We start from the raw sequence: 21,030 nt of genomic DNA, 5'->3' as shown, positions 1-21,030 counted from the left end.
CTGACACATACTAAGAGCTTAATAAATATTGATCGATTTATTGATTCCAGCTTAACTATCCAGTTTGATCTTCTCCATGGTTATTATTCTATCTTCTTCCTCCTTGCTTTTCCCTTGGATGTTTTCCCATATCTAAAATACACTCCCTCCTCAGCTCCTCACTGCAGAATCTTTAGCATCCTTCAAAGTCAGTCAGTCAAAAAAACATTTATTAAAGACCAACTCAGTTCCAAGAAATTCTAAGTGATGAGGTTTCAGAGAACGGCAAAGGACAATCTGTTCCCTCAAAGAGTTCACAATCACCATGCAGATACCACCTCCTACATGAAACTTCCCTTAATTTATCAATTATGATCACCCTTTCCTTGAAATTACACTAGTTTTTTAATATAGACTGTCTTTGCTTACTTGAGAATTTATTTTTCTCTCTCCCTCAAAATGAAGAAGAATGCAAGCTCCTTGATGCCAAATACTATATTGTTTTTTATCTTTATATAGTGATTTATATATCAAAGGCACTTATTGATTTGAATTATATAGTTCAATTCTCATATTATAGGTTAAAAACTAGGGTTAAAAAAGCATGGAAACAATTTGCCCAGATTCATACAATGAGGAGCACAATCCACACTATCTGAGATGCCCCCACCACCACCTTTAATAATCCTTACAAATTAGAGACTGACAGAAGCAACACAGTAGATAGAGAGCTGGCTATGGGATTCAGGAAGACCTGAATCAAAAATCCTACCTATGACAAAGAATGGTTATTTGACCCTCCCTAAATCTAGAAGTTGCAAGAAAAGTGCAAATACATAAACTGTAGAGGAAATTTCTCAATGGGAGATTCAGGCACCAATGAAACCATAAGTTCAGTCAAAAAAAGGGAGAAGAAGAGCATGAGAAAGGAGAGGGAGAGAGTATGTTTCATTGCTAATAGGTAAATAAGGGAAAGTATTTAATCTAGAGAACAACCACATCCCTAGTACATCAAGGCACTTAAAAAGAGCTGAATTTAGCATCAAGCAAATGGATTTCTAGTCTCAAGTCTAACACTATGGGACCAAGGCAATAGCATTTGCAGCTTGTGTTTCAGATATTTCATCTGGAGAATGAGTAGGGTGGACTATATGGTCTCTTCCAGTTCTCTGATTCTTTGAGAGACTTATATTCTGTTGGTATTTGTTATAAGAATTTATCTAAGGGAGTATATGAGGGGAGGTGTAATTTGTTATGTTGTCTTTTTAGTCATATTTGAAAAACACAGCATGAGAACTAATGTAGTGTAAAAGAGAAGTTACAATTCCTACCCTCAAGCAGTTTCCATTCCTAGGATGCAGATGAGTGATCAGCTAAATTATAGGGGAATGTACTTCTCTTTTCTGAAATCTGAGATTTTATTTTTTCTTGCACTTCTACCAGCATTAAACAGCACCCTTCTTGGTCTAGATGGACTGTCCCTTATATGCAATTGGAAAATGAATTGTTGAGCTAGATTTTCCATCTTGATCAGGTTACTCTTATGTGAGCCTTAATTTTGTTTGTATATCAGCTTGTCCTTATACTGTCCACCTTATACTGAGTTCACCTTCTTTCTTGTAGAGTCTGAAAGAATAGAGGTCAAAGAACTAGCAGTAGAGGACAAGACAAAGGTCCTATCCGCCAGCTTGCAGATTATACCCACTTGATACTTGTCAGAGTTAAATTTATCAGTTTATTTTAAAATTTCTTGCAGAGTTGGTGCCAATTTGTATCCTACATCTCCACAAGGGATTCTGGAGATGAGAGGAAACTGTTTCATTTAATCAGCCTTGGCTTTACACCAGTGGCCTCTTTGGCTATTGTATTTAATGGTATTCAGTTTTTGCAGAGGCTGAAAAGGAAAATGATCTTACTTTGAGTGTCTGAAATTGTTGAATATTGATTAAATCCCCAAAGTGCCCAAAGTATGGGACATGTAATAGAGAAAAAGGCCCTAAACTTGTTTGGAAAAAAGTGTGTACATGTATATTACTTTTCCATGGGTTATTGGGTCAGGAAATTTTTATTCTATCTTTCGAAACCATCTCAGCTAAGAGTACTCTCTTCTCCCTTTAGATGACCAAAATATTAATTGTCCTGTTCACATGGCACTTCCTTTTTACTAGTTCATCTTGTATTTTAGCTGTCACTAGTCTGTATCTTTTTTCTACTAGTAATGGAAACTGCTTAATGGCAGCAATCCTGGCATTACTTAAGAGAAATGAAACACAGCTAGACCCACAATGGCAATACTCCCTAATGCATCTGAAACAGAATAAAATGTAATTGAAAAGCATTTACCAAAAAAATACAATAGAACACAGTTAATGTTAATATATGGTTTTCTGAGTCAATATTTATGATTTCTGATTTTGATCTGAGTTTGATATCACTGTTCTATATGATACTTTGAGTTAAGCAGATGCTCAAAATAAATCCTGGAATCACAGAATCACTGAATTCCAGAAGTACATTTTAATTTTTTAAAAAAGGGAACCAGGGTCAGATTACCTAAATTAAAAGTTCCTAACCTATGACCCATAACCTTTATTTTTCTTTTTGTACTTTGATAAATACATTTCAATATAATTAGTTTCCTTTGCAATCCAATATATTTTTATTTTAGACATTTAAAAACATCATTATGTGAAGGAATCCATAGGTATGATCATTATGATAGTTTATTCAAATTGAAGTTGGTAACAGGTTTGAGTATTTGAATGAATAAGAAGTTCATTTTTAAACTAATGCTTTCTCAACTTTTTCTTAGATGTGTATTTTCAACTTTCATATAGCTTCCAAGTCTAAGCTTTCCAAACATATCAACTATAAGCTCTTTCCTATACTATAGATATATTTATGAGGACATGATTTTATAACTCCAAAGAACATTCTATCCAAAGAAATAATTTGCTTCAAGATGTAAAAATATGGATAAGATTATATTTTCAAGAAATTTACAATCACACTAGTGTTGTGGGAATAACAACTATAACAGCCACCTACATTGTATTGTGCTTTCAAGTGTTTTGCTCAGATCTTAATTGAATCTCACAATAAATAAGCAAATAAAGAACTGAAGTTATTATTCACTTTTTAAAGATGAGGTAACGAAGTGTCCCACCCATGCTCACACAGCTAACAAGTGTAAAAGGTATGATTATTTCCACTACACCTTTGTGTTATAGTTGCCAAAGGTCATTTGCTTTGGAAAGATTGAAGCTCCCAAGCTATATATAATTTATTATGTCCTAATGCAAGTAACGGTAGATAGGTCACACAATGATTCTGTGCAGCAATCCTGTGCAGTATGTTCTGAAAACTTCTTTAAAAACATTATTCTAAGAATATAACAAAAAAAATTGAAATTCAGTTGAAATGGACCTAGGAAAGCACAGCCATGAAAATTTATAATGAACTCAAGATTCAGTGACTGCTTGGGGCCTAGTAACAATAAGCATGGGTCAGGGCTCAGGAGTGAATACCCTAGTTCTAGGGAAGGAAGGGTATAAGGATACTTTACCATCCAGTGAACTCAAAGAGTGCTTGGCATCCTCAGGCACAGACACTAATTTTTGAACTGACATTCCAGAGCCTGGTCTTAACTCTCTCAATCCTGTTTTCAGGAAGAAAAGTGGTTTTGCCTTTACATCCATTTCCTCCTCTTTGGAGAAGACTTCATTGTATGGAGAGAGGAACCGATCACCAAAATGAGGGCCATCTCTAGTCCTGCCACTGGAGTCTTTGTCAGAGTTCCTCTCTGCCACATTCTGGGTCACATAGGCCTTGAGAGCAGCCAACAGATTCAGTTTGTCGATGTCTGGATCCAGGTTATAGGAGTACGTGTCTGGCTGGATTTTGTTGAAGGCCTTTGGGGAGGGATCATCAGGATAATTTGGATGAGATATAGTAACATAGGCCAGCTCAGGGCTACTTCCTCTGACTTTCTGAACTATGTAGTTTAGTAATCGTTCAGGGTAGATATTGTTCTGGAGGAGAAAGGGAAAAAAAAGACAAAGTCAAATTACTACAATTGAGCAAGAATCTGCATATAAAACATTTCTTTCCTTTTGGAGTTATGTCTGGCATGAAGTTAAATTAGCATCTTCATATAGTCACACACAACACAACACAACAGAACAAAAAATAATTGCTGTCTGATTCTCGTCCTTTTGATCTCTTTCCCCATTTCATGGGAGTTATTTATATTTAGTTTTATTAATGTAAAATCAGTTCTCCCCCAAATGGTTGCCTGTCAACTCTAGGCAGGTTTGAAAGAAGGCCTCAGAGGATTTAGTTTGGGAGTCCCCATTGGACTCTGACATCTTTTGTCTGCCAATAAATTATTTCAAAAGTATCATTCTTTTTAAAAACATTATTCTACATCAGAATAATTGCAAGGACCTTCATTTCATGCCAAAAAGCTCCCAAATAAATAAGCTATCTTCTGACCAAAATTGGTTTTTAAAGTTTGTACCCAACCTTCGATTTTCCCTCACTCTGACTTGATTAGTAATTCTCTTCAGATGGATCGGCTCATATACTTTGAATCTGCTCTAAGAAAAACAGGCCTCTGAAGACAGTTCTACTTTGGGGGTAGGCTGACTTGATCAGAACATAAGGATACCATATTGGAGTAGACCCTGATTCTATTCAGTCCAGAGTTCTGCCCATGAGAGTATCCCTAAGAAGTCAACCATGAGAACTTCATTAAGACAGTCTAGACTGATATCTAAACATCCTTAAAGTCTCATTAATAGTGTGGTATGTATAGATTAATACCAACAACTAATATTTCTAGTATGCTTTAGAATTGACAAAGTATTTTACATATATATTTCATTTAGTAGTAGGGAGGTATTATTCCTATTTCTTTTTTAGAGATGAGGTACCTAAGGTTGAGTGAGGCAAATGATTTACCCTGCTATTATGTCTGAGGCAGGATTCAAAATTAGGTCTTTATGACTCCAAGTCAAATAACCTAATCACATTGTACCCACATGACAGTTCATGAACAACCATGAATTTACAAAATAAAAGTAGCAACATGGGGGGGCACCTAAAATCTATTTATATATTCCATCTGTACTCACACTGCAGGGAGTAGAAAGATTTGGAGCCACAAGAATTAGGTTCAAATCCCTTCTCTAGTACTTACAAGGACAATTCATTTAATCTTTCTGAACCTCCACTTTCCTATCCATAAAGAGGGGATGGCAAAAATTATTACATTACCAGGAAAACCTGGTCCTGCCATCTATTCACTATTTAGCCAATGGCAAATTCCTCAATCTTTCAGTGTCCCAGCTAGCTCCCAGTGGAAGGTGTTTCCCCACATCCTGGGAAATCACAGGTCTGGAATTGCCCTTTGTCCTCAAGATCACACTCTATCATCTTTCTTCATGGTTATATAAAGACCTTTGTAATCCTTAAAGCTACAGATATGTTGATAAAATTACTATTGGATTGTGTGCATGTGTGTAAATGTTTTGGGAGAGAGCAATAATCAAGACAATTTTGTTTCTACTTAGTTTAACTCCAAAATTTGAATTTTACAAAGGATTAAGAGTCAACTCAGGGTTGGATTTTACTAAAAAATAAATGTAAAAATAGATGCTACTAAAGTGATAGTGTGATTTAAAAAGACACTCAATACCCTGTCAATTCATCAATGATGCTGCCAAAGCATTTTCATGAAAGTTAAAACTGGATGAACTCTTCAACAACCAGAAATTTCAATTACTCTCTATACTATGGTAAAAAGGAATTTGAACAGGGTATCAGGAAATCTGGGTTCTGTTCTTTGTTCTAGTACAAATTATCTTTGTGACTTGAGGCAATTTACTTAACCTCTCTGCGCTTCAGTCCCTTCATTTGTCAAAGAAAGAGACCAAACACTTAATAATGTTTAAATTTGAAGACTGACTTTGACGGCTCTTCAACATATTTAAATACTTTTTAAAACTGGTTCATTCAACTGTTTTCTTCTTTAAAACAAACAAATAAATAAATAAAAGGCATTAGAGAGAAAAATCTAAAATGCTACAACACAATGAATCCTCAAACTATTTCCAATAAATTGGACAGGTGTCGATCTTGAGCTCAGACCTGAACTTAGATTGAGAAGGGACAATCTCTGAGCATCTAGTCAGGTTACTGCCCTGACAGCTTGGGATCCAAACAAAAAGATCTCTTTAAAGTGCCGATGCTACTCCTTTCTTCCCTCAGAGTATGTTCAAGCCCTGCAGGCCCACTCAAAAGGCCTTTAATTATAGTCACACTTGGAGAATTTATACTGGATAGGCAAAACCAGGCTTAAAAGAGTTCATATAAAAGAGCAAGGTAAAATGAAATCCATAAAGTAGAAGTCTAGGCTAAATAATTTATATGACGTTTGCTTTTAGAGGCCAATTGACATAAAAAAAAAGAATTTTGAAGGGATAAAATGCTCCATTAGTGCCACCCATCTGGTCTTAATCAATGTTTATTAACTTCACATTTCTGAAATTCAGTATTTTCATTGGTAAAATGGGGATTTTGGACCAGATGACCTCTAGGGATCTTTTTTCAATTTTAAGGGATACTCTAGTAGAACATCATAGGTACTAAACTTGTCTCCCAAATTATACTTACACAATAATTCCAAATGTAGGTCATGCTATGACTTCAAAGGCTTTGAGGCATGGTTTGTGAGAGTAACATTTTGATTCCTAACTCAATGATCATAGAATCTCACTTCCCCTCTTATTTTAAATATAACATCACTTAACCTTCCTTTACCATTCTCTATTTTCTTTTCTCTTATTTTCAACAAAGCTTCTCGATAAATATTTTTAAATATCTACTATGTATCAGACATTCGGCTAAACACTGAAAATGCAAGGAAAGGTCAAAGGCAGTCTCTAAAACTTCATGAACCATCACCTTTCTCCTACTGTCTTTTTTTTAAATGAATAAAGGAGTCATAATAAGGGTTGAGGAGGAGTCATTTTTGAATCTTTTCCCTCATGTTTTTTTTTCTTCCTTTTTCAGAAAGTGCAGTCTGCCTCTGAATTCACTGGTATTCAAGATGCCACAGTTTTAGAATACTGGTACCTTTTTTATTAATAATATCTTAAAGATGACACTAAATGTTTTTTTTTCTTTCTAATATACTTGGATCACACTCAATTTTAAGGAATTTTCAAAAATATTTTTTAACCAATTTCTAACTTTTGGTTGGCATCTATTTTTATGACATGGACCTTTTAAGCTAAATCTTAGAGACATTTGGTTTGGGCAACCTGTATAAAGCTTATCTTTAAACTGCATAAGGCTTCTGAAAATATCTTTCATAATAAGGTATACCAGAATAATCTACCTCTAAACTCTGCCTCCAAATCTATCAGTGCTGTCATTAAAGTAGTATCGAATTGTGAAATTAATTGATATATTTTCAGTTGAATGCATATGAAATACATATAAGAAAACAGATATAGGGTCAGTATCAGTTTTCTCCCTGGCTTGGGTTTTCAGGGCAAGGATGAGGCAATAAGAGCCTTTCCTTTTTGCAAAAATAAATGCTTTATCTCTTAGCAATCCATTTGGCTTATTCCACAATTGGGAAATTAACAATTAATTCCCTATAAAGAAATGCTCAAGAAGTCTGTTCACAGTTAGTGCTTTAATTGGTCTTAGCTACATCCAAATACAAGTCAGGGGTATTGGCACCTTCCTCGCTTCACTACTCCATAGCTTGCGCAAAGGTGTCAAAAGAAACTAGCAACCAAAATTTGGACTTCTCTCCCCGATCAACTTGGAGCATGATCAAACATTCTGGTCTGTCAGACTGAAAGTCCTCAGGCAGTTTTCAAGCCACACTTAATTCAGGAGATGCCTATTGCTGGCATGACAAAGCATGCCCCTACTGGACTGTCCCCACACTTCCTAATGAGACAGTATCGACAATGCCATCAAATTGGTGTAAGACTTGAGAACACAGAGGGGAGTCTCAGGAAGCCCAAACCTCATTCAACAGACAATGTGACTTCAATGTCATATTTCAGATCTCAGTACTTAAAAATCATGCTGTCTTTACTTTGTCTTATACAAGTTCTTCTCTCTCTCTCTCTCTCTCTCTCATTTTCTCCCTCATTCATTCTCTCATTATCTCTCTTATTCATTCTCTCTCATTCATTCTCATTCTCTCTCTCTCTCTCTCTCTCTCTCTCTCTCTCTCTCTCTCTCTCTCTCTCTCTCTTTCAGTGTGTAATAGCCTTCACAAAGAAAGTGCCATATGTGAACTGTGAAGGAGAGAAAGGAGGGGAGGGCTTGCTTTTACTGAATCTGGTATTGTTTTGACAAGAGTTTTATCTCATGCAGAGGAACACATATTTGGTATACTGGTTTACACCCTGATAGCATCACAGAAGAAATATAGAGCTTTCATGTTAAGACTCAATTCCAGAAGAAAAATTTTATGGCGTTAATAGAATCCAAAGAATTGAAAAAGTATCTAAGATGAAGCATTTTCAGGGTTGTGATGATAATAAGGCATATGTATATAAATCGATAGATAATATTTTATGCATACAAATATAATTAGCAAGATAATTTACCTATATATGTATAAGGCATGTATATATATGTATATGATATATATATATATATGTGTGTGTGTATGGGTGTGTGTGTATGTACATATATAATTAAATACTTAAATGCTGCTTAACTGACACTTATTTTGGTTTGAGCCTTTGATTTTTTTGAATCATTCTACAAGCCTTGGTCCTCTCTGGTTGCTTATTTTTGAACCACAATTTGTGAAAATTTAAAGTAAATTAATTTTTTCCAACAAATTCAACTGAATTAGTTTGGATTTTAATCAGTTCTTCAAAGACTTTATCTGACCCCACATTCTCTATAGCTGATGATAGAAAATAGATTGCTGACTCTTGGAAAGTCTCTTAACTTTTGTTTGCCTCAACCAAACATCTACCTACCTACCTTCCAGGATTTTTTGAGGTTCAAATGAGATAATTATAGTGTTTAGCACAGTGTTTAACATATAGTAAGCACTATATAAATGTTAGTTATCACTACCACCATCACCATCACCATGGTATTTTTGGACATATTTATCATGACTACTACAAAATAAGATGGTTCTGTCCTATGTTTCTTGCTGCCTTTGAACACAAAATAAAAACAACTTGGCCAACTCCTTTATTTACCTGTTCTAGGGAAAAAATCCTTTGATTCACATATTCATAGAGGTACAACTCACATTTGACTTCTCTTTCTATTTATGGGAAGATCATTAGTACTTATAGGATTAATTTACTCTCATTGCATATCTAGTGGACTGCAGAATGAAGAAGTCCCATTTAGACCATCAGCAAAATTAGTGTTTAACAACAATCTTAAGAACTTATGATTTTAAAATGCTCCGAGCTTCCTTTTTTTTTTGTCAAATTCCACACATAAATAAAAGTCACCAAGGACTAAAGATAATTTTGTATTTTTCTTTGCTTTATACATTTTTTGAGACCATGTAAAACTCATTGCAAAGGCAACAGTCTTATATCAGTAAGTCACTCCATACACAGACAAGTTGGTCTTTGGAACAATGTACTGTATACATTGTATATGAACCTTTTGTAAGAATGTTAGAAGGGGCCAGAGTTTGTGCTTCCCTAGCACAGCCTCTGAAGACTTCTGGGTCCCCTTCCTTTCATAATGAGACATTGTTACAGGTCTCTATTGAGCATAGATCAACTATTTATTATGGAGAACAATTTTTCTTGGTATCAAAATGGCCTATTTTCAAGATCTTGAGCCATTTTCTTTGCCTTTTTTTTCTAACTTCAAGGAGGGCATAGCTTTTTTCTTTGCTAAGTTCAATCCTCTCTAGTTCTACTTTCAACCCCAACCCCTCCATTCTTTTCTGAAAGCTTTTTTTCCCTTTTCCTCAACTATACTATTGCCCTGTCTACTAATTCTCCCACTGCCTAAAATCATACTCTGTTTTATCTAAGAATTTTAAAAAAAACAACCTTTCACTAGGCTCTACTACCCCTTCATTTTCTTTCACTTCCATATTCCTATACTTATCCTCACTTACTGCCTTCACTCCTTTACCTTTCAACTCCTCTGTCCATTGCTCATTTTAATTTTAAATCCCCAGCACTCAACTAAAACTACTTTTTCCAAGATTACCAGCAATATCTCAGCTAATCTTATGGCTTCTTCTCAATCAGTGTGATGTTTGACACTGACTACCCTTAGTTCCTGCTTAGTCTCCATTCTTCTCTTGATTTTCATGGCTATGATCTCCCACAACTTTTCTCTTACTTGTTTGGTGGCTCTTTCTCAGTTTCCTTTGTTCCATCATGAATTAACTCCCACATACTTATCATAGATATTCATTAGTCTCTGACCTGAGCCTTCTCTTTGGGGGAGGGGGATCTAATCATTTCCCATGGTTCTAACCATCCTCTTTATGACTCTCAAATCTTTTCAATTCAGTTTTAAACTCATCCATAAACTCCAGTCTTGAACCATTAGCTGCCTGAGGAATAGTTCCTGAGTCTCCTTTAGGCATTTTGTGTTGAATATATTCAAAACCAAACTCATTCTCTTTCCTCTCTAACATTTTCCTTCTTCAAATGACTGATCCCAAGGGATCAAATCACTTGCAAAAATACATATAGCTAGTAAGTGACATGGGGTGAGGAAAAAGGATTTGCAGATTCAATATTTCTTGAACTGATTCTCTTTCCTTTGTTTTGTCTCTGATTTCTGCAGTTCAAATTTCCTCTTTGATAGTCTTCTCTTTCTAAGTTATCTCACAGCTTGAACTCAAATTCTTCTCTTCTTAGATCCTTACAGATTCTTCTCCATTTGCTTTATTCAAGTTCACCAGGAAACAAGTAGCTACTTGTGTATCCTGCTATTGTCAATTCCTTTAGCAAAATAAAACAAGATTTCAATAAACCACTTGACTGGGGAACAATCCAGTTTTAGGGTCTTCAAAGTGGTGAATTTAGGTTATGATGTTGCTATTTAATAATTGGTTCTCTGGAACACAAGGAATTAACATTAAGGAAAGAAGATGGTGAGATCATGAAATCTTAAAAATGAAATAAATCTAAGAACTCATCTGGTTCAATTCATATAGAGACCTTTTCTACATCGCCATAGACAAGTAGTTATCAAGCCTCCATATCATTGGCACATCCACATCTCAACATCACTCACTTGGACATTTGAACATTAGTGATCCTGCTGGACTGGGTTTAGAACTTGGTCCATAATGTAGTCTTCTTAGGAGCCATCTCACCTACAATGTTCATCAAAGCAGTAGCGTACTAGAGTCAAAAAATGAGGTTTTAGATTCCTCATCTGTTAAACTGGGACACACACACACACACACACACACACACACACACACACAAACACACACTGATTGTGGGACCCTGGACAAATCACTTGACTAACTCAGACTATAAGTTAAGGAGAGAGCCATGACCCAAATCCATTTCTGTGAAGTTTCCCATTCTAATGAAATCACAAGTCTACTCCCTATCATAAGAATTAGAACAAGAACAAGAAGTTATTATTATTAATATTGTCGCTGATGATAATGTTATTATTGTTAATAATAATTACTCATTAGTTTGTCCATGGTCAGGTTATTTCTTAGGTTTCATTTGCAACAAATCTCACATGAGTATGGATGATAAATCACTTTATCATTATCATACTACGATTTAACCTATGTAGTCAAATTCTAAGGAGATACCTGAATTACACTGAAACTGGTAGCTTTAGAACAATACACATAGAACAGTAATGATTGAAATACAGAAATCTTGGGGCAGCTAGGTGGCACAGTGAATAGAGCACTGGCCCTGGAGTCAGGAGGACCTGAGTTCAAATCCAACCCAGACACTTACTTATTACCTAGATATGTGACCTTGGGCAAATCACTTAACCTCACTGTCATGCAAAAATCTAAAAAAAAGAAATATAGAATTTTTTTGTTGTTATACAGAAATGCAGTAGTGCCAATTTTTTCTTTTGGTTTTTGCAAGGCAATAGGAGGGGAGCATTAAGTGATTGCCCAAAGTCACAAAGGCAATTATTAAGTGTCTGAGGTTGGATTTGAACTCAGGTCCTCCTGACTCCAGGGTCAGTGATCTATTCACTGCACCACCCTTTATAGCTGCCCCTGTAATGACATTTTTGTAATAGAATTTGTTCTATGGATAAACTTTCTCCAATGCAAGCTAACAAATGACTTCAGACCTCAGTCCATAAATGTATACTATATACAATTTGAACAGCACAGCACCAAAATTACCATTAGGAATCCTGGAAATGACTGGTAGAAAAGCTTCTCATTATGCTCAAAATTTATTTGATGGTGAAGATTTTCCAGCAAACCAGAAGTGTATTCCCTCAAGTCACCAATATAATCAAGTACAAATAAATACAGCTTAATGCATTAGATTGCTATATCTCAGTTCACTGCTGAGTAAGGAAAACATGGTAGCAACATGTCAAGTGAAAAAGATAAAGATGCCTTAATTTGTTGTATTCTTATTAAGAATCCACAGAGAAGCCCGTCAAAGAATTGTGCAATGCAAGTCATTCCACAAAGTATACAGAGGCCTTGTGCCCCAGTGCTCCAGTCTTGAAATCAGGAAAAAAAATCACATTCAGTTCTTCCCTCTGAATCATAAAGTGACTCTAGACAAGTCACTTCACTCCTCCATTTCCCTAAATATTTTAACTTACAAAAGAGCTACCTATCTACAGTTGTGCAAAGGGATTCTACATCATGAATTCACTATAATGAAAGCAGTAAGTCCATCCTGACTCCCAAAGCATCCAGAACCAAAGTCTTCTTCCAGAGCCTCACTATGTCATGGAGATGACCCTGCATTCTTGAAGGTTATGTCAGCAAAGATCAATCTCTGGCATACTCTATTCATGTGAAAAGTCTTTGTATGTGAGTCCAGTGAAGGACAAATATATATATTGTAAAGACCAGTTGTACTAAGTTGAGAAAGACTTATTATTGTTGACTATATGGCAATGTATTTTTTGGTTACAAAAGTGCTTAAAGTTCGAACACTAAGTCATTCCAGGTGGAGATGTGCAGAAAAGTGTCAGATCCTCTAAGTATTAAAACAATGAAGTATTTTAAAGAAAGAAGGTAATAGACCAATTGTATAATGAGAGAATGCCTAGAGAACTATGCTCATTCCCAAATATCAAATTTTGAGTGGATTTTGGAGGAATATCATTGGGATATAATATGTACTAAAGTCAAGTAATAAAAGAATCAGTTTAAGAACAGGATATATTTAAGCTAGAAGAAATAAAACAGGGTTGGAACAGAATAATACAGATAATTTAAAGTATATGGAGAGCTGTCATGTGAGATAAAAATTAGATTCAATTTATTTGACTCCAATGAATGGACATCACAGAGAGGTAGATGCTGACTCAATATTAGAAAAAACTTCTAACAACTAGATCATTTGTTAAATGTGCTGCTTCATAAAGGAGCAAGCTCACTGAAAAAGAAGGAGGGATATTTGTGGAGGGGGGATGTAGAAGGAATTTATACAAAATATTGGAGTAGATGACCTCTAACTTCTCTTTGAAATGCTAAGAATTTAGGATTTCACTATCCTAACATAGAGGTAAGGACATACTTCATGATATAATCATCATGGATTAAGATTAAAATTAACTGCCTTTCTCAAACATGGCTCTGATCATGCTCAAAACCCACAAATGGCTTCTCATTATCAAAGGAATCAAGTTCAAATTCCTAATCCTGGTTCTCAAAGTCTACCAAAATGTTGACCATCTGCTTAGGCTTTCCTCCAGTAACTCTTCTGGAGTTCTTCACTCTAGTCAATATGTTTAACTCACTGACTTCTAAGTATGACTTGACTCTTCTTACCTCTTTGATTTTTCTTTTTCTTTTGCCATTACTTAGAATGCCTCTCCTCCCTCTCTTTGATACCTACTTCTTTTTGGAAGAACCAATTTAAGTCTTCTCACTTTCTTACAATTTCCTCATTCCACAATGATTTCCCTTCTTTTTCAACTTCACAGATGCTTATGATCTCTATTATCATGTTATGTTATTCCAATTATTACAATAAATCATTTCATTATATAACATATCATATGTTTATATTCTAACTAGTGTGTCTCAGTGCAAATACAGACTATCTTATATTTTACAGTCTACAGTCATATTTATGTACAGTCTATAACACTGTGACTTACTGTACATTGAAGGTACTTAATTGTTTTCTGAATAAACAGATCTCATGGAAACTATTATATCAGTTTAATCATTAGCAGAGTCTAGCTTATACTTTGTAAAGATTATTAAATAACGTAAGATTTGGATCACGTATCTATAGTAGAAATATAGTATCCACCATACCACATTGTAGTTTAAAATCATATGCTGTCATCAGGAATGCATATTTTCTACTTTTGTGGAAAAACCAGAGCTTAAATGATGACATTGAAATGCTGCTATTATCTCAACTCCCCATGAGAGTTGGCAGTTTTGTAAATTGTTAACATGCTCCACTATCTACATAAGAGGCAAATCAAGTTCACAGAACTAATCATCTTCACTACTTATTCTGCCAGAAAACCTTAGATGTTCTGCCATAAAATCTGAGGCCTGGACCTTGCTCTCCAACTTTGTCTGAAAGGCTGCCCTCTATCTTAATATAGGTAGTCCTTATCTATAGACTGACTTGTGATATCATAAGCACACTGAAGAATTAGGATGGAATCTACTAGGAAAGTACTGTTAATGATAAGAACATAAATTGTTTGTATTGATTCCTAGAAACCTAGCCTTCCAGATGTTTTATAATTTCCACAATTTCTCTTGATACCCTCAAACTTCTCAAGTAGTATATCAAATTGAGATTAAACCAGTCCTGACTCTACCTCAAATCAGAAGAGGTTATTATGAAATGTACATATTGCCTTTTATTTAATTTTTTTTAAATAGAATTTTATTACATCTTGTTTTTACATCTCTGTATCCTCACCCCTTTCCACTTCTAGGGAGCCATCATTTATAACAGGGAATAAAAAAAGGAGGAAAAAGAAGAGAAAAACCAGCAAAACCAATAAACATATTAAAAGTCTGATATTATATACAGTTGTCTAAATCTGCAGACCTCCATCTCTTATAAGGAGTTGGAGGAAGTATATTCTCACTTTTATTCTGTAGGACTAGAATTGGTCATTCTTATTTCACAACATTAAATTATTGCTGTCTTGTGATTGTGGTTTTTTTCCCATCTTCATTATTGTAAACAAAATTTTCATGTAAGAAAAAGTACCTTTGGTCCTAGACCCTAAAACTCAAAATTAAGGAATCACTATAAAGGAACAATCTGATAAGATTAGGATTGGGCATCCCATTTCTATTCTTAAACTTTAACCAAGACAGTTAACCTCCCTAGTCCTCAGTTTCCTTTCCTTTCTCAAGGATGAAAGGACATTGACCATTTTTAGCCTTTTGGAATTTAAGAGCTGGAAATAACCTTAAAGATAATTTTATTTTCACAGTCTTGTCTTCTAGATGAGGAAAAGAGGTCCAGAGAGGTACAGTGAATATTAAGAGGACAGAGGAGTTACAATTCAGGTAAATCTTAAGAAGAAGAAGAAGAAGAAAAGAAATTCTTATGAAGGACTTTTCAAAGTCAAACATTATTGAAATGCTAAATAAAGATGTTTAATTTCAAAATATTGAAATGATGCAGTATGAGAATATGGTTCAAACATTATTATGTAGCACAATTTAGGTGCCAAAGGATTTTTGAGCAACAGTGGAAAAGGTCTGTACTCTATAGCCAAAGAAAATTGTTTGCTACCATCAGCAGTTCAGATGCCTTACTAACATTTTGATTTAGTGATCAATAACAGTTCAATTAGGGTGCCATAGCTCTGAGTTAGTTGGCCTGATTTAAAAAGAGTAGTGATTTTATTCCCCATGGTTTCTTTTATCAAGTAATCAGTGCTAAGACCTCCTTGGAGAATAAATTCAGAATACTCCCCAGATTGTCTATAGTGGATTTAGATTTTTGATGACAGAGGAATTAGAAGAGGATGATTTATAAAAGCATGAACTGGTAATTGCTTTGCACCCCAGAAAAGTCAGTGGCATATAAAACCCAAACTTGCAACTGAGGAATTTCATCAGCCAAGGGAATAAAGAAAACAGAAAAGTGACCAGTAGAGTCCAAGTTATTTAATGTGACCAGAAAAGCCCAAATGACAGCTCTGGTTCATAATCACTTATGAAGAATCGGCATGGGGCATTTTTCCTTGGTTCAAGAGAGAACTTTCTAATTTCAAGGATCCATAATTTCATTTTTTTTGAAGAGGCTATAAAGCTCTCTTGAACTTGATATATGGTCTTGAAAAGGGATATTGTGACTGAGCAATTAACCATCATATGATGATGTTGTTTTTGTCTTTTGTTCTCAAAGACCATGGCATCAAATAAATGATGCCATGATAAGCAAGTGGACTAGATCTGAGTGAGGGGGTGCTGTGCTAAGTCACCAGCCTCACTTTCTCCTCTGGAGCCATCTAGGTCTAGTGGCTAACTATGAATCAGGAGGACTGGAGATGGCCTTGAGTATAAGGCAATCAGTGTTAAGTGCCTTGCCCAAGGTCACACAGGTAATAAGAGGCAAGTGTCTGAGACCACATTTGAATTCAGATAGTCAAGCTGGGAGAGAAAGATGATTCTCCAGGTTAGGCTTTTCCTTAGGCAAGAGAAATCAGATCCTTGTCACATTCATTCACAAACCCTTTCCCCATAATAAAGCCAGACAAAGATCATATTTCTTCATATAAAATCAAAATCTGAGGGTCATTTCAATAAAAAAATGGATTCCCCCAAAGTAGGAATTTAAATGGGAAGATATATAATAAAGACTTTCCCCCCTTTCTTACTTAAAAATAGCCTTCTTCTGGGGATAAGAATGCTACTGTTGTTCAGGTGCTTGGTTTTTTGATTTGTCAGTTTTCTGTTTTATTTGTACTGAACTCTTTTGGATCCTAATTGGAATTATCTTGGCAAAGATACAGAATTAGTTTGCCATTTTCTTCTCAGCTCACTTTAAGGATGAGAAAACCGAGGCAAACGGGGTGAAGTGACTTGCCCAGAATCACATAGTTGTCTGAGGTAAGATTTGACTGCAAGCCTTATTTATTTATTTGTTTATTCATTTATTTATTTATTTAGGTTTTTGCAAGGAAATGGGGTTAAGTGACTTGCCCAAGGTCACATAACTAAGTAATTAATAAGTGTCTGGGGATGGGCTTGAATTCAGGTCATCCTGACTCCCGGGCAGGTACTGTATCCACTGGGCCACTTAGCTGCCCCTGAATGCATGTCTTTTTGACTCTAGACCCAGATTTCTGTTGCTGATCTGTCCCCATCCCTCAAGAATTATTGACAGGAACAGAAAAACCATTAAGTAATAGAATCATGTATCGAGAACTTCAAGGGATCTCAGAGGTCCACTCCTTTGTTTTGCAGATAAGGAAACTAAAGCCCAGGGAGGTTTACTTAAGGGTCACATAGTCACTAAATGAAAGAGGTAGGATAAAGTCAGTGCTCTTTCCATCATGCCATAGCTCTCCCCTTCAGTAACATCAGGAGCAGCGTCTCAACAGTGACAATTCCTCCACAAAAGTCCCAAACATTGTTAACACAAAAATATGATATTATAGAGACATAGAGACACTATGATATTATACAAGCAAGGGGCAGAATAATGAGCACTGGCCATTCATGTCATGACTATGCAGCTTACTTATGTAACCTTTCTGAACCTATTTTCCCCTTGGTACTGTGGTCATTAAGATCCCCAGGCATATTACCCGCCCTTCCTAATATACAAGGTTCTGAGAAGATGTAGTTCAATCAGAGACTGATTAAATAAGCTCTGCCATATGATTGTAATGGAATATTATTATGCTATAACAAATGACAAGTAGAATGACTTCAAAAGACCTGGAAAGACTTAAATGAATTGATGCAAAGAGAAGTAAGCAGAAGGTTGTGCACAGTAAGAGCAGTATTGTAGATGAAGAACAGTGAATGACTTCCCTATTCTCAGTAATAACAATACAAGACAATCCCAAAGGACTAATGATGAAGCATGCTATCTGCCTCCAGAGAAAGAACCAACCCTGACATATAGATGGAAGGATGCCATTTTTTACTTTCTTCTTATTTTTTATTCATCCTTCTGTAAAAAATGATTAATAAAGAAATTTTTACATGATTTCACATGTATAATCTATATTGAATTGTCTACCTTCAGTGGTAGGGAGAAAAATGAGAGGACAGAATTTGGGACTGAAAACTTTAAAACTTTAAATTTTTAAATCCTTCCTTGGACACTAATTAGTTGGTGACTCTTTGCAAGTCATTTGTACTCTCTTGACCTCAGTTTCCTCATTTATAAAATGGAAAGGAGCAGTATCTGACCCATTATGTTGCATGAGGATCAAACGAAATACTGTGCAGAAAATTCTTTATGAACTTTGAAACACTGTTTAAACAGTTTTTAAAATTTAAATTTAAATTATTTTAACATGTAATTGGAAAATAAAATATATTAAAATACTTTGAGAAAATGTATTATTTATATTGCATTTTTTACTTTATAAGGAAAAATAAAATTTATAGAATTTAGATGTGAAGTTTCATATACAATCTTTTTTGTTTCTTTTTTGTAGAAATGCTAATTTTCTTTAGTGTCTTTTTCATTCAGAAAAAAAGAAAGATGAAAACTACAATTTATAGAATTCTTGCAATAAATTATAAACTCCTTGTTGACAGGGCCTGTTTCATTTTGGTCTTTTTTTCCCTAGTGCCTAGGCACTTGATAGATTGGTTGGTAGATTGATCTGTGATTTCATCAAAGTGAATACCCATTAGAGTTATAGCAAAAAAAAAAAAAAAGAATATAAATGTGGTTTTCCCATCCTCCATTCACCTTCTTCCTTTGTGATTCTTAATTCATGTTTTTCTATAAGTCTTTCTTAGAGGATGAGATTATCTATTTATCATCTACATATATAAATTTTTGTCTCTTGAAATATCCATATACGCCTGTTTCTATCTGTCTATCTATCCATCCATCCATCTATATAACTCTACAAATATTGGTTGCTAACATTACTATCATTAGCTGCTAGCATTCCTGTTAGTGAATGCTTTTTTCAAGTTTGCAGAAGTAGAAGAAAGAGAACTATGACAGAAATTTCCTCATGCCTATCCAGCATAGCTCAATGTGCTATTCCCCTCCTCCATCAAACAGACTGGCACCTTCCCTGAATTTGAAAGGTTGTGTTGAAGCGTATTATACTGATTTAATAAATCCTTTAGGTTATACACATTTTTTCAGTTAATTTAATGAACACTTCTTCCTGCACCCTCTAAATAAGCAACAGATAGTGAGCTAATAAAATTCTTGCTTTTATATTAGGATTCCCATAGGGTCATGCACAATATCATAAGGGACAATTTGAAAGAGTCCCTTGAGTTAACTGAGAGAAATTACTTTTCCCCTTAAGAGTAGCAGTTCCCCATTTCCCTTTGGCATTGTATAAAATGCCTCCTGATGACTCATGGAATGAAATACCCAATATTCTGCCACCGATTTTCAATTTCAGCAAGTTTTTGCCATTACTCTAGTTTTTTAAAAAACCTAATTAAATACCTGCTTTCAGGACTTCCATCCTGTTGCTAACAGTGAGACAAGACAAAGTATTGACAGAGGCCTCTTTAATTATGTTCTTCAGCTGTTTCATCTGTCTCCCATTGCGTTGGGCTGCACCTGAGGATAGAGCTGATTTTCAGGTGAATTTCCTGCCATAGGAAGGTTCCAGGTCCATGTAATTGTTTTTCATTTTGATAAAAGAAGACGATATTTAGCAGCATACAGCAAGTGGAGTGAAGACATTCATCTTTTCCATGTACTATTTGAACTTGCTCATATGAAGCTTGACTTTGAAATTTCATTGAATGGACCACAAATTTAGAGATAAAAAGAACTTCTAAGGTCATTCAGCCTATCACTCCCATTTTACAGGTGAGAAAACTAAGGCACAGGTGTTCAGAGTGAGTCAATAAGCAAAGTATCTGAGGCAGAATTTGAACTTTTGTCTTCCTGATTCTAAGTCCACTATATATATTCCACTGTCCACTATACCTAGATCAAGGAGAATTGAGTCTTTTTGCAAAATCTGTTGGCTCTCTCCTATTAGCCTTAGTTAAATGCTCCTGTTTAAAGTAAATTAGATGCCCTATGAGAATGGAAGGAAGGGTGGCATTGTATGTAGATACCACACTAAATTGGAGATTCAGAAAGACCTGAATTCAAATCCTTCCTTGGACACTAATTAGTTGGGTGATTCTTTGCAAGTCATTTGTACTCTCTTGACCTCAGTTTCCTCATTTATAAAATGGAGAGAAGAGCAGTATCTCACCCATTATGTTGCATGAGGATCAAATGAAATACTGTGCAGAAAGTTCTTTGTGAACTTTGAAACACTATTTAAATGCCACCGATGATTATTACTATTCTCCATCATTCTGTAAAGAATAAGGCAATGAGGGGCGGCTAGGTGGCATAGTGGATAAAAACACTGGCCTTGGAGTCAGGAGTACCTGGGTTCAAATCTAGTCTCAGACACTTAATAAATACCTAGCTGTGTGGCCTTGGGCAAGCCACTTAACCCCATTTGCCTTGCAAAAACTAAAAAAAAAAAAAAGAATAAGGCAATTGAGGAGAAGACCCTAAATTCATCTTTTAGCTGGGATCAAGGCTACGTAGAAGTGACACATTTGCCCATTTCTTCTCCATGTTTCTCTTCAGTCATTGCCTCATATAATGAATATATTCTCTCTCCCCACTTCACCTACTAAAACTATTGCTGGAA

The 21,030-nt window shown here is 35.3% G+C and overlaps 1 protein-coding gene across 1 annotated transcript in view; it reads right to left on the bottom strand.

Annotated features, from left to right (window-relative positions):
- Positions 1-21,030, bottom strand: part of LOC141492675 (receptor-type tyrosine-protein phosphatase N2-like) — a 653,431-nt gene that overhangs the window by 450,456 nt on the left and 181,945 nt on the right. The window contains exon 4 of the mRNA XM_074193252.1: positions 3,545-4,010. Within this exon, the coding sequence (XP_074049353.1) occupies positions 3,545-3,677 (133 nt within the window). The 5' untranslated portion in view covers positions 3,678-4,010. The remainder of the gene's footprint in view (positions 1-3,544; positions 4,011-21,030) is intronic.

The sequence above is a fragment of the Macrotis lagotis genome, chromosome 7 (assembly GCF_037893015.1).
Source record: "Macrotis lagotis isolate mMagLag1 chromosome 7, bilby.v1.9.chrom.fasta, whole genome shotgun sequence".
Classification (NCBI taxonomy): domain Eukaryota; kingdom Metazoa; phylum Chordata; class Mammalia; order Peramelemorphia; family Peramelidae; genus Macrotis; species Macrotis lagotis.
This window is presented reverse-complemented; position numbering and strand designations above follow the sequence as displayed.